The sequence below is a fragment of the Elgaria multicarinata genome, chromosome 4, assembly GCF_023053635.1.
Source record: "Elgaria multicarinata webbii isolate HBS135686 ecotype San Diego chromosome 4, rElgMul1.1.pri, whole genome shotgun sequence".
Classification (NCBI taxonomy): Eukaryota; Metazoa; Chordata; class Lepidosauria; order Squamata; family Anguidae; genus Elgaria; species Elgaria multicarinata.
This window is the reverse complement of record NC_086174.1, coordinates 56,115,864-56,131,062: the sequence shown is the minus strand read 5'-3', so window position 1 is coordinate 56,131,062 and position 15,199 is coordinate 56,115,864. Positions and strand designations below refer to the sequence as shown.

Here is a 15,199-nt window from a genome sequence, read left to right as displayed (position 1 = left end):
ATTTCTTTCAGCTTGAGGACTGAATTCCATTTTGGAAAAGCTCTCAAGGGGTGGGCTGGACCAAAGGCAAAAGGGGCAGGGCCAAAATTACAAACCCCTCCCCCAGCATGCTTTAGCTTAAACTTCTTGTTGGCAATAGCTAAGCCATAGAAGATGCATTTCAACTTTTTAGAATCCAGACCTGGCCTCATCACAAATGAATGATTTGGCATTTGGAGCTCAGACCCCACCTCTTCTAGGTTCTCAGTTTCGTAGCCAAATGACTTGTCTATGAACCTCACCAGTTTGCCTTCTGTGAAATGAGCAGTGGAGCAGAAAACTGTGTTCAAAAGAGCTGTTTTTGTTTTGTTTTGGAGCTCAGACCCCATCTCTGCCTTGTACTTAGATTCTTGGGCAAGTTATTTTCTTTTAGCCTCACCAGTTTACTTTCTGGGAAACAGATGTTTTATGACTGATGACACTCTCCATGGCAGCTATTTATGAAGGAGCCCCTCCACAACAGCCATTTTCTGAGTTACCCAACAACATACAATTCCAAACGAGCCCACCAAATTAAATCGATTTCAGGCTAGCAATGGCTACTAGTCATGATGGCTATATATTATCTCTGGTATGAGAGGTAGTATGCTTCCGTATACCACTTGTTGGGGAACACAACTGGAAGAGTGCTATGGCTTTCATGTTCTGCTGTGGTCTTCCCATAGATATCTGGTTGTTCACCATGGGAACAGAATGCTGAAGGAGGCAAGCCTTTGGTCTGATGCAGCAGAGCTCTTCTTGTGTTTTTACCATGGTTTCTCCCAAAGAATCTTAGGAATTATACTTTGGTGAGGGTGTTGAGAATTCTCACTTATAGATCCCTGGTGCCTCCTTCACCTGGGGCATCTGTCATCAGTATTCTCAAGGGAGAGGGAATGAATATTAAACCACTTTCTCTGTGGGGTAGATATAACTTAAGGGTTAAATTTGAAACCAGGGCTCTACCAGTGAATTGTCTTCCAATATCATTTTCTGAATAACATTTTTATATTTGAAACCAAGTGTTGTTTTCAGTACATTAATAGCATCAACGCCAAAGCATCTAACACACTATTTGTTTTGTAGGATAATTGTTTTATCATCAAACCCATGGAACATTGTCTCCTCTGTGTTTGTGCAATTCCTCGACCAGCAGAACTGCTCGTGAAGGATGACATCTTAATGGGGGATGATGGTGGATATGTTAATTTATTTACAATGACCAGCGATGACTTTGGTCTAAAACAATCTAAATCTAAAAAGAACGCACAAATTATGGTGATAGATTCTAAGAAATTCAAAAAGTAAGTCCAAGTGCTTTGGGACTTCTCATTACTGAGACACAAAATTATAGTTTGAATTAGATCCTGTGATGGAAAGTAAATACACTGCCTAATATAAAGAGGAAATAAATTTTGTATAGAGCAATGAGCTAGAATTTCAAAGATACTACTGAGGTAGAGCCAAACATAGAAGATATCTTTTAACCAGCTACCCAATAACTTAGGGAAAGGCCAATAAAAACAAGTGTTCTTCAGAGCATTCCTGAAGACCTGCAAGGAAGGGCCCTGGTGAACTCTTGATGGAAGCCTTTTTCACAGTTATAGGGTCACCAGTGAGAAAGCTACCCTCTCTTTTGTACTCACCAGCCTAACTACCTATGATAGTGGGCAAGTGAGAATGTCCTTTGCTGATTACCTCCGAGTGTGGGCAAACTAATACAGGAAAAGGCAACCCTTCCTGTAATATAGGTCCAAACCGCTGCAGGCCTTAAACGTTAAAACCAGTACTTAAATTGGGCTTGAAAACACATTGGTAGCTAGTGCAATTGGCACAGTTTTGGTGTCACATAAGCAGGCTAGATGACCATATTCTACACCAGCTGAAGTTTCCAAACTGTCTTTAAAGGCAGCACATTGGACAATAGTCTAACCTGGATGTCACCAGACCATGAATAACTAAGGCAAGATCTTCCCTCTCCAGATAGAGTTACAACTGGCATACCAGCATAAACTGGTAAAAAATACAGCTGGCCATCACTGCCACCTGAGTTTCCCCAGTTAACACTGAGTCCAGGATCACTCTCATGATCAGGGTAGACTTTTGCCTAAGAGAGGTAGGATGTAAGTCTGGCAGATGAAGAAAGTTTGGAAGTTTTGAAGAACTGCATATCTTAATTTTATCTGGGCAACAGGATTATGGAGATTCTCCAAGATGACTGGAGAGTCTCTCATCTTTGCTAGGAGGTCAAGTAAGGCCAAGCTCATTTTCTGTTACATAGATGTGACTTTTAAATAACATTTTTTTTCTTACCATCCCCAGTATTAAACGCAAGCTGCACAATGACTGGGTTGTAAAAGTAAAATACTTTCCAGCCTTGAATTGTTTTGGATCTTGTTCTTTGGATAGTGTTCATTCTTTGGTTTTGGATGACCTGAAAAGAATAGAAGACAACATGTAAGTTACTACTGAAAATATGATGCTCATAAAGATAACCACACCTATGGGTTGAGTCCATTTGAAAAAGCTACAGGAATGCTCATTTAAGTGAACTGTGTATTATTATTTTTGTTGTTGTTGTTGTTAATTGAACATCCCATTCAAAATTAGTTATCCAAAGTCTGGCAAAGCCAGTTTTTACACAACTGAAAATCTTACAAACTAGCCTTTACAGAACATACTGCAGCCAATAATTTATTTCATAAAAGTCAGGGGTAGGGAACCTAAATCCTGCAAGCTGGATTTCAGCCAGAGCAGATCCCCATTCAGCCACTAGTTTCCCTGCTGGCTTATCTCAGATCAGCAGAGATAAGGGATTTTCACTTCTCCCTCCTGTACTGTAATGAAACTTAAAAAGCCTCATTGAAGCATGGGGTTGTGGGGGTGGACTTCTGGGGAAGAAAGGTGTAGCCCTACCCACTGTACCCATCCCCCCCTCCCTAAATAGCCCTGCTCTGCTGCAGTGGGTTTTAGAAGAATTCTTTAAAAAGCCTCCCATTAGTGCCGAAGGAGGCTTTTAAAAGCTTCTTGCAACATGGGGTGGGGAGGGAATGACTGCCCTCCTTCCAATGAATACATGCATTTCCCCCTCTTTTTGCCTGTCACCCAAGAGCATCAGGCCTGAAGATTCTTGCACTGCATTTCAGTAAGGCAACTAGATCAGTTGACCTTTCATGGTTTTCTGCTGCTCCCTTGTGAACAGCAAGCCAAGTCTCCTTCTGCCTCCTGAGTAAGGTTGCTTCTTGGATCCATGACTCTCTATCAAGCAGGATTATCAGTCTCTGGTTTCCGCTGAGATAGCATGGAAAGTCTGTGGGGCTGGCAGGGCTCTCCCACATGATTCTTTATTGCAGAGCCATTGGCATTTGGGTGAAAGGAGGCAGGCAGAAGATGGATGAAGGAGCAGGATGCATTTTGCTGCCTTTGGCATTTCCATATTACTACTGGAAGTCAGCATAGGCAGATTCAGGTGCAGAAGAGTTCTTCCAACTCTAAGTAGTGGAAAGGAAACCCCTCATCTTTTCTCCGAGAGGGAGCAGAACTTAGATGAACATTTTCCGCATCTCTATTGCCGTTCTGCTTAGATTCTTCTGTGAAAGCCCAGCAAGTGTAGTCTAACTTTCAATGATCTCTCTTACAAAATCATACACATTTTATTAAGGTAGTTGCACCTTTGATTGAATTTGTAGCTCTGATTCACATGGTTCTGCTGCAGGCTCAAATTCTCAAGGCAGTTTCCCAACAGACCTAACATATAGAAATGGATACAAACTGGAATCATTAGCGTTTATATCCCTACAGCATGAAATGTTTTATTGTAATTGCAGTCCTGTCCGGGATTTTTCTGTACCAAGAGGAGTTAATGCTTTCACATATTGTGGAAAAGCCAACATCGTCGTTACGGGAGGTAAGTAAAATGCATTCAGTCCCAGTAAGTAAATCTTTGGGATCATTTTCAAAATTTCTACATTGCAAAAGTGATTTCTTTAGTGTAGGTAATAATTTCTGTTTGTAAGGCAACCTGAATTGGTATTATGTATATGTGGGGTCAAGTATAGTCTAAGATAACCTAAATTGTTATAAAATATGTGGGTTTAACTGGGGTCCAGTGTCAGGGCCAAACTAGATTATATGTGGGAGATCTAGGATCTATCTCCCATCTCAGAGGTAACTCTTGAGTCGACACCTAGTGTCGGGAGTTATTCTTTTTCAACCACATGTCTAGGGGTTCTTCTTTTATATGAACTTCTGGCTCAGTCTCTCTTTGGAGAACGTGGTCTTAGTGTGAAGGTGTCTACACTAGGGCAATCCCATCCCTATCACCAAATGTGACATCACCCACCACTGAGCTGTCCCTCCCTTTACTTCCACTGCCATCATTAAAACTATACACCATTTGAAATACATCCCTTTTCCTAAGGTAGCTGGACATTAGGCATGAAACAAAACAGGTGGGAATCTACACTGATGTTATTCTAACGTTTTGAATGGGTTACTGTGACGCACAGCGTCACGTGACCCTGGGTCTCCAACGTTGCAAATGAGTCGTACTTACAGGTTCTATTTCTTAGTTCCAGCGTGGCTACAGATTCATGTGCCTCGTTCTACCGGTAATTTTCCTCTCCCTTTCTCAGAGCTGCTGGGTTTGCTCCACCCACTTCCTGTTCTCCTTCCTTCGCCCCGTTTGCTATCTTATCTGCTACAGCAGATAAATCACACCAGCATTATACTGTGCAATCACTGACAATTGCATGCAAAGGACTCAGAAGTTTTCCACCTTAGAATCTGCTTTGATTGTGATGTAGTCCCATGCATCCAGCCTTAATTGTGCTCCTTTTGCAAAAGATTCGCCCGAGCCGCTGCTTTGGGCGCAGGAGCAGGATTTTAAACAAATGCTTACATCTGCGTGAGCTTTATAGATAAAGACACTAAAATTGGCACAGTAATTCAAATACCAAATTTGAATCAAATTGGGTCATCGGTTGATTTTTTATGATTTTTTTTTAACATTTCCCCCCTCTTTGCAAATGAGCTGAGGAGCGCTCAAAGGATCGCTGTAGCTCCGTGCAGGAAAATTAACAAGGGTCTCTGCTCCCAGTCCAAAACGGGGCTGCTGCTAAAACTTTTCAATTTGGTCACCTATCCAAATCCTGACCAGACCCAACCCCGCTTAGCTTCAGCAAAGTGGCTGGCTCCTATGCATTCAGGTAATTCCCTGGGACTTGCGTTAAGATGTTTTGGGAGGAGGTTTGTGTGTGCTTATGACTATTGCCCTGCCTTGCTCTGCTCTGCTGGCTAGGAATGAGGCAGGCAGTGGGCGGAGCAAACCCAGCAGCTCTCACAGAAGAGGTAAAACAACAGAAGGATTGAACAATGTGCCCTGAAGTTCCGTTGCAGCGAAACGTAAGTCACGCTAGTGTGTCCCGTGATACAGAGAACCGATACAGAGAACCACATTAGAAAGGGACACTAGCAACGTTATAAGACTAGTGTAGATCCGGCCCAGATCAGAGGTACCAGGAAAGTAAACAAAGATATACAGTATTTCATTAAAAAGAAATAAAACAAGAAAACTTGTTATTTATGAATATTGTTACTTTTATATACAGTTACTTTTACTACAAAACAAGAGTTAGAATTCCCGGCTTCTACCCCTAACCAACCTTAAGCCAATTCCTCTTTTACGCTCCACCCAAGTTAACTCATAGCCCTAACAATGAGGGCTTCAAAGGCAGTCTACTTTCTAGTTATATTTGACTTCAACCTAGAACCTTCAAGGCTGTTCACCAGACTTCTCCTGAAGTCTTCAGTTTGGTCTAGCAACTGCTCAATTTTCAGACCACCAGCTGGCACTCAGGTTTCAGCTCTTTCCTCCAAAGGCTGCTCCAGGGGTCTTGCTCTTCCCCACTTGCAGACCTTCCTCAGCGTCTGCCTCACATGCTCTCAGGTTGACCTCCTGGTCTTGTCGCTGCTCTTCTTCCTGACCGTTGTCTTCTTCAGGCTCCCCAGCCTCTCACAAAAACACCTCCTGATGACTCTTCCACAGGCAACTCTCCTAACCGACTTCCCTCTTGAACTCTTCTGGAAAGACTCCTTATATTCATTCTAGTCAGAACCCTCCAGACAATCAGCTCTAATATGGCCACATTCCACCACCCCACCCCTGTGTACACTTAAGACCAATGGGCATCCTTAGAATGTTCAGTTTTTCTCCAGTCAGATAATACTAATTTTGAACCTACCTTCCAATATATAAGGCAGAAACCTGGCATCATTTTCACCAGTGCATGTTAGCAGTAATTGCCATTTTTCTTCTGCTGTTAACCTATTCAGTCTTTAGTAATTGAAACATAAGATAACAGTTACACTTTTACCTCAATTTTACTTCCGTTTCTTCACACTCTCACTGGATGAGCCATAATCCCAGGATTCTTAGAATCCTCAAATAGTAGTGTTGGAAGGGGTCCAAAAGGCCATCAAGTCCAACCCCCTGCTCAATGCAGCAATCCTGGCATTCATTTCAAAAAGCAAGTCTCTAGTTCTTGGAGAACTGCAGGCACCATTCTGCCCATTTGTTTTATAAGGAACTAGCCTTTCAGCATTTTTAGCCAATGAATGAAGTTAGAGCAATGATGGATATATCAGTTGTCTAGAGAAAGAAGTTCCTGGCTTATTTCTAAGCCTTGGGGCCAGGGTGGATGTGTGTGTCTTCCCTGGTGGAGAAGTGATTGCTGTTACAGAGGAGCTTTAGATGTGCTGGCTTTCGGTTCACATGCACTATTTATTGGATGAGAACTTAACACCTTGGACCAGAAATCAGTTTTGTTCCAGAATGGCTTGAATAGCTACTAGGAACAACCATCAGGGTCTGGAACGCTGCATCATTAGGGCCATAAGATATACATAAACACGCATCTTGATTTAATTAAAAAGAGCATTTCCCTGCAACTGGAGGATACAGGCAAAAGCCTACCTAATTCTCATGCCACTTGTGAGGGTACCTTTGAATTGGCTCATTACACTCCCTGATGAGACAAATAGTCCAATCCTGAAGTATCCTCATCTACTTACCAGTTCAGTGAGGTCAAAGCACAAGATGAATTACTCCAAGTACCCTTGATGACTTCTTTCATTCTAAGGATGGTGCCATGACACCTTGACTAGTGAGCTGGATGTAAATGCAATCAAGTGGCAGAGCACCTCCCTGCAACTTCTATTCTGGAGTTGGGACCAAACTGGGTATCCCCTTTGATAAACCTACCCTGAGCCTAGCCTCTAACAATCAAACCCTTTGTAGTTTCCATGTGAAATCTTAGAATGGGCTCAAATTTGGGCAGTGTTCATTCATTTGTTTTGTTGGGTATTCTTTATGCTGGTGTGTTTCAGCTTTTAGAATAAATCTGGGGTACGATTGATCCTTATCTCTCCTCATGACTCATTATTAGCACAATTGTCTTTATTAGTACAACTGTCTTTATTAGTACAATTGTCTCTATTAGTACAATTCTTTATTAGTCCAAATCCACTTTCTTGGTCCAAGGATCCCCTTAAGCTTTCCTATTGAACCAACTTATTGGTTGCATTTGCCTCTAGAGAGAATGATTTACCAATCCTGGCATGGTGCCCATTGAATCACCACTGAGGAACACAATTTGGCTTGTGCTGTGACCTCTTGTCTCTGTGCGTTTCCACCTCTAGATCCGAGGGAGGTAGTCAGGAAACATTACTATGGCATTAGGAAACAGCTTCTAAACAGGCTTGAGGAAATGCTCAATTTTTAAAATTCTATTGGAAGCCCTTAATCTATTTTTAATCCAAAACTGTGGCAGCTCCAGGGTCCCTAATAATGGAATAGCCTCCGTTCTCTCTCCCCATCATTGGCCATCTAAACACTTTTCTTTGGGGGCTATTGCCCCATTTTTTAATTTGATTTTTTTTATAGTTGGTGTACCAGTCAAAGGTCTTAAAAGGCGCTCCTAGCTGCCACCTGAGCATCCAGAAGCAGTACCTGGTCAAGGACTACTCTGAAGCTGTGAACCTGGATCTCCATTATAACTGTAGCATTTTAATCTTAGCTCTGCTTTGAAAGCTGTCATGTAGAGTAGAGCAGCAGCAGCAGGGGAAATTCTGCAAGATTCCTACTAAAGGCCAATTCAAATGTGAAGGAAAAGCAAATGGTAGGGTCTTCCTATATTGTACCATTTCACACCAAGTTGAAGGTTCTCCAGATTGTCTGAATTTCTGCTTGCCTGAGAGATTATAAGTTTGCTGTAGAGAAACTCAAGTCATGATACCAAGTTAGAACACCATGGCTTTGTCAAGAGACTTAGGCCTCAGCTAGACCTACCTGGTATTGTGTGATGGAGGGTTGAAGATCTCATGAGATTTTTATCGCGAGATCCCCCCTCTGTTTACATGCGGCGTGCGACAACCTCAGAGGGAGAGGACGTCGCGCCCACCATTTTTTTAAAAGAAAAAAACAGAAGATGCAGGCAAGCGCTCGTGCACTCAAAGGTAGGCGTTTTTTTCTAAAAATAATAATTTCCCCGCTCCCCCCCCCCTGTCCTGTGCACGGGTCCCAGCTCCTTGTGAGTAACCGTGAGGAGCTGGGACTAACCGTGATGCCCACACACACGTTCCACGGTCTCAGGATCAGCCCAGGACCACGGAAAAAGCGGGCTCAAAGGGCAGGGCGAGATCCTGGGGCAAGGGAGGGATCATCCCTCCCTGATCCCAGGATCCCCTGTGCATCATGTGAATGCACAGGGACGATCCTGGGGATCGCCCCGGGATATTGCCCCATCTAGCTATGGCCTTAGTCAGGTTTCAACATCACAATGGGCCTCCAGTTCTTTAGACACATCCTGTTGCCTTCACTGGACTGATGTGACAATGAAGAGAGCTTTGGCTATTGGACGGTATAGAAATCTATAAAATTCAGCATACTTGGTTCTAGCTACAGTACTCATCTGGGTAGCTCAGTCAGAAAACAAAAAGAAAAAATGTCTGGTGCAAATGGAGCCGATTCAGTTACTGACACCTTCCTATTGATTAACAGAGAGTGAGTCTTGAAAATCAACATCCTAACAATATTTTTTTAAAATGAAAGTACAGAGCAGTACATATTCATCAGGCAATCAAAACAAGAACTTATTTAAGAAATGAGTCAGCTGTTACAAAACAGTAATAAAGTGCGCTAGAACCAATTGGATTTATTATTATTGTTAATTGCTCTAGAATGTCTTTTGGTCTAATCATGCAGCTCTGACAAAGTATTGTCAAGTGCTGCCAGTCAGTGACAAAATAGATTCTGCGATGTATTTGTGTTTTTGAAAATAGATTTTTTTATAAGCAGTGCCTTTATAACTCAATAGTTCTTTGTTTGCTGATGAAAAATAATCTTAAATGCCTTTTAGTCATCTTGCCCAGAAGAATGATGATAGCTGGGTAAGGATAGGGAACAGAGATTGTATTCTTTATTCTGTATTGCTCATCATTCATGTCAACAACTTCTTAAAGTGATATATGCGATGAATGTTGCAGAGGTTTAGCTGCCTTTGAAGTATTTGCGTTGTCATCTACATCAACTAGCTGAAATTCTGATTAACACCTTGAGTTCTCTCTGAACCAATTCTATGACACACACTGCTTCTTGAGAAATGCAGGAAACCATGCAATGACTTAGGTTTTACTGCTCACACCTACCCACACCTGATTATCATGCTATTCTTTTGTGTTTGTTGGGCAACTGCTTCCATGCGCCATCAAAAAAAGCTTCCAGAACCCCCCTTTTGTTAGGCTGACATAGATGTTTCTTGACACACAAGAAATAACAGAGTTTTAATCTTGGGACTCGAAGATAAAGTTTAAAAGGATATAAACATTTAGCAGGTTGTTCTCCAAAACATGATGGCAGCTTCCTTACTCCTGGGGCAGAAAAGAAGATGTAGAAGAAGAACCTGAGCTTGTTAAGGGAACTAACATTGTGCCAGATCCTTTTTTCTTACTTGTCTTTTTCTGTTTCAATTTCTTTTGCTTCTAAAGCAATGTATAAGATTGGGAAGAAGCAGAGACCAACAGCAGGGAGTTGTGCTAAATCCCTTTGTTTGCTTTTCAAGCCTTTTGCTATAATTGGCTCCCAAAACAAACTGCTGGGAAATGAAACATAGCCGCTTTATTCTTCATTAAGGCCAGCACAGACAAACCTGCTTAATCCAAAGCCTCTGAAAGTGCTAAAGAAATAACTGAAATGTCTTTCAGTAAATCAACTTCCCCTTGTCTAAAATAGCTAGTCACAAGGTATATGTCGTGAGCAAGCTATATTAGGGTTACCATATGGAAAGGAAGACAGGGCTCCTGTATCTTTTGTATGTGGTCAAGAGGGCAGGGCTCCTGCAGCTTTAACTGTTATGATGAAGAGGAAATTTCACCAGGTGCTGCATGCATACGAATGACACCTGCTGAAATTCCCTTTTCTATGCAACTGTTAGCGATATGGGAGCCCTGTCCTCCTTTTCATATGGTTACTCTAAGCTATATGTTTTTGAGTTGCCTGTTTCTTGGAGTTGTGTCCATGTTTTCAACACAGGATCAATTGGCCCTGGTCAGAACAAGCTGACACTGATTAGGGGTTATGAACAGAGCATGCCTCCTTAAAATAGGGTAATCATACGAAAAGGAGGACAGGGCTCCTGTATCTTTAACAGTTGTATTGAAAAGGGAATTTCAGCAGATGCCATTTGTATATATGGGGAACCTGGTGAAATTTCCTCTTCATCACAACAGTTAAAGCTGCAGGTGCCCTGCCCTCTTTTAAATCTGGTCACTCTAGTATAGCTCCTGCAGCTTTAACCATGGTGACGAAGAGGGAATTTCACCAGGTTCCCCATATATACAAATGACACCTGCTGAAATTCCCGTTTCTATGCAACTGTTAAAGATACAGGAGCCCTGTCCTCCTTTTCATATGGTCACCCTACTTAAAACCTCATGGCTTCTGCAATCCCTACAGAGGGAGTATAATATAGGAAGTAGGGAGACGCTTCCTCTGCAAGAGAGAGCAGTCCTCCTGTTCTGATAAAAGGAATCATGGTTGGAGAAAAAGATCTCTATGATTTATATTGTTGTTGTTGTTATTTACATTTCCACACCGCCCCATAGACAAAGTTCCCTGGGCATTAAAAATACATTATACAAAGTGTAAAACTATTTACATAAAAAATATAAACAGACAGCACACAGAGAGACCTCATATCTAAAAACAATTTTAAACAGTCATAAGAGAAATCCACAACCTGATTAAAAACTTATCATATGCTGCCAAATACCTGAGAGAAGAGAAAGGTCTTACCTGGCACCAGAAAGATAACTGCGTTGGCTCCAGGCGGGACTTGTTGGGAAGGTCATTCCATAATTGGGGGCCCACCACTGACACGGCCCTCTCCTTTGTTGCAGCCTTCTGCACCTCTCTTAGAGGAAGCACCCGACGGAGGGCCTAAGATGCTGAATATAGTGTATGGGTATATGGGTAGGTTCATGCTGAGAGAGGCGCTCCATAAGGTATTGTGGTCCCAAGCCGGGTATAGGTTAAAACCAGCACCTTGAATTGAGCTTGGAAACATATGGGCAGCGAGTGCAAGTGGGCCTAATATATACTTAAGTGTCACAGTAACCACCCAAGTCATGTGGCTGTGCTGGTCACACAGGTACATCTGTGACAGAGGTGTTGTGTTGTAACATATAAATATATCAGCAGGAATAAGGAGGAAACATCATGGACCAGTTAGATGATTCAGCTAGAAATTCCAATATGATATGGTAAATATCAGCACAAAAACAAATGAGAACAGTAATATTCCAAATCCCACAGGTTAGTTTCTGACAGGCTGGTGGCTCAAATTGGCCCCAGTGTGCTAAGAGAGTTCCCTACTTCCAAGTTGGAGGTTACACCTTAAAGTGGCAACACATTGGTTAAACATAGAAATATTGATAATCATACAAACTTAACTCTTTCACCACAGACTGGTAACTGCTGTGAGAGAAGATCAATAAATATACTAGTATTGAATTATTAGGCAGCTATCACTTTTTGAGAAGTGCTTTCTCCCTAGTGGGTGTAGTTGCAGGGGTTCTACAAACATGAATGACAGAGTGGATCACTGGTCAATTTCTTTCTGTAGGAGATGACAAAATTCTTCGTTTGTGGCATCCTAACATCAACACCAAGCCAGTGGGAAAGCTGATGGGACATTTATTTAGTATCACAGAGATTGTCACCAATGAAAAGGATCAGCACATTATTAGCCTTTCTACTGCAAAGGTAAAGTATTTTTTTCATTATCATAGTAAGAACACGTGATGTTAATCATGCCAGAGAATTGTGTATTTTATTATAGAACTAGCTGATATGCCTGGTGTTGCTCGGGTCTATGAATAATGTTTATAACATCTATTTGATAAATAATAAATTTCTCTGCAACTTAAGTTTTTTGGGTTTTTTTCTTTTTTCTTTGGTTGAGTTAGTCAATTGTTTTGTGACCGTCTAAACTTCAAAAACAATCCGGACGCACAACACCCTTTCTACCAGCTAAGAAAGATGTAAAACTAAAAATATGTTTTCAAAATATACCTGGCATTGCCCAGATATCTGAATAATATATAGTAGGGAAGTGAATCTCAGTGGACGTGGGGAATTGTTGTATGATGTGCTCTGAAATTATTATTATTACTATTATTATTATTATTATTATTATTAGTGTTAAAGAGGAGGCCAGGGTGGTGCAGTCCCCTCCCTTTCATTCCCTCCCCTGCACACTACGTAACAGAACAGGTGCTCATACATGTGGTGGCACTAAAGCCTCACAGAGGGGACGAGGGCCACAGTGCCTGAAGACTGGTGAAAAAGACCATTTTTTTGCCATTAGGACATCCCTTTTTTTCTCCTCAGAGCTGTTTCTACCCCCTCTCCTGAGCTCCACTCTGTCCCAACCAAGCAAGACTATTTTCTATGCACCAGCCCCCCTGCCCCAACCCATATCCCCCCACGGGGCTTGGGCTGATCTCTGAGTGGATCCTGAGATAGAAACCATGGTAATCGTGTGTGTGTGTGTGCGCGATTGGACTACATGGTTTCAAGCTCCCATCACCTATGTAGGAGCACATAAAAGCTGTTACAGAGATCTCATGTAAGAGATGCTTCCCTTCCACTCACTCTCTCAAGGCATCACCTTAGCCAGGAGCGAAGGAAAATGGCTTTCAGAGGACATGGCCAGCTCTGATCTCGTAATCTGAGAGTCGCTTCCCTTCTGCTCGTCCCCTTTCTCTTGAGGAGTTGCCTCATCCAAGAGCAAAGGAAAATGCTTCTCAGAAGCAGAGAAATGGCCACCAAAGCCTGGTAATAATAGCATATAATAATAATATATTTATTTGTTACCCGCCTCTCCCTCTGGATCGAGGCGGGGTACAACACAAATGCAAACACAGGTTTCAATGGAAGGCTGTGTAGTCGTTACAGAGATCCCGGGAGACCATTCATGTGTCTGCACACTTTCTCTGAGATCTCCTAGCATACACCTCCTAGCATGCCTTCAGTTGCTTGGAGTTGTAGGCATGCTGGGAATTGAAGGCATTGGCGTAGATTTAGTTTTAAATTAATTAAAAATAGTTAAAACTGAAAAATACAGAATGTTAGATTTTTTACTGATCCATGTACACAAAGACCTATCTGTGTGAACAGTATTAGGCTGTCTCATATATGGACGTAGATAAACATTTCCAGACATACATTGCACACACATACTTTCCGCTTTATAGGTAGAGAAAATATTGTTTTCCATGCATAGGTTAAAGAGATAAAGGAGTTACAAAATAATGCTCCCAGTTCCCTATTCACTCCAAGGTATTCTCTCTGTGCTGTACCATTAGTTCTTATAGGATCAGGATTGTAACCCAAAGGGCAAGATGAGATATTGACACTCAATATTAGAAAGAAATTGCCACACCTTGCACATAAAGATTTCTTTAATCTTTCTTTTAAATTCTTGAAGAGTGTTTATTATGTTCATATTTGGAACAATGTAAGTTCCATATAAATCAGTTTTGTATTTAAGCACTAGCCTGGTGTCCATTGTTGACAAGGAATTGCATGCAGGTGAGTGCATGGAATTCTATGTAGGTAAATGAAGGGGCTGCAAGCAGCATAGAAAACAAGTGGTCTTTCCTCTGTCAGCTCCAAACCCATTCCTAACCTTTTTTGCAGGCTAGTAACTTTTGTGCCCTTATCTATAAAGTTAGTATAAGTAATGCCCAGTGATCCTTCCTTGAGTACTGGTGGAAACATAATGTGAAAATATGTAATTCATAAAATCTGTCTGTGCACTCTGGTAACAGCCTCCAGAAACTTAAAGGACACAAGTCGTTAAGGAATTGTCTAGCTATCTAGATAAAGTGACTCAAAATATAAAACGTGATATTTGTGATTACCCTCATGACTGCAGTGTAGAATTTAAGATTCTATGTGCTCTATTTTTATAGACAGAGGCCATAATCTGGCTTAATTTAGTCATACTTAAATTCCATTGAAACGGATGGTACTTAAATTAGCCCAGACTGATTTGTCCCATTGATTTCAATGGGATTTAAACATGACTCACTTTCTCCATATAGCATATATATGGTTCTTTGATAACCAAATAGAAAATAACCAGAGGAAAGGATACTAGAGCAAAACCTTATTAAAATATATCTATGTGGGTGTTGAACTTGATGTGTAGAATTGCTAATAATTAAACTGTCCATTTGAAAACAACAACCAACCCCATGTTTACATTTAGCTTATAACTCCTGTATAGACTTGGATGCATTTTATTTTTTTAAATTGCTGTCCAGAAAGACTGCCAATGGTTGGTGGGCTCCAGCCATTTGCTGGAACCTTTCTGGAGAATGGATGGGATACCACAACCCAGGGGATTAGAGGATCACAGTAACCCAATTTCCTGCAGATGTGCCCATTCATAAATATGATTCTCACTTTATTACACACACACACACACCAACAAATATTAGGATAGCTAGCTAAATACCAAATACATGTGTTCCGCTGTCAAGGCAAACATACAAGACTGCTAGTTACTCTGTCATCTTCAGTGCCTGTGCTATAGCTCAAATTCTTTTTCCTTTTTTT

At 41.5% G+C, this 15,199-nt stretch overlaps 1 protein-coding gene across 1 annotated transcript in view; it reads left to right on the top strand.

Annotated features, from left to right (window-relative positions):
• WDR64 (WD repeat domain 64) overlaps window positions 1–15,199 on the top strand; it is an 87,878-nt gene that overhangs the window by 20,937 nt on the left and 51,742 nt on the right. Inside the window, exons 7-10 of the mRNA XM_063125413.1 lie at window positions 1,105–1,322; window positions 2,341–2,475; window positions 3,846–3,925; window positions 12,198–12,337. Coding sequence (XP_062981483.1) covers window positions 1,105–1,322; window positions 2,341–2,475; window positions 3,846–3,925; window positions 12,198–12,337 — 573 coding nt within the window. The remainder of the gene's footprint in view (window positions 1–1,104; window positions 1,323–2,340; window positions 2,476–3,845; window positions 3,926–12,197; window positions 12,338–15,199) is intronic.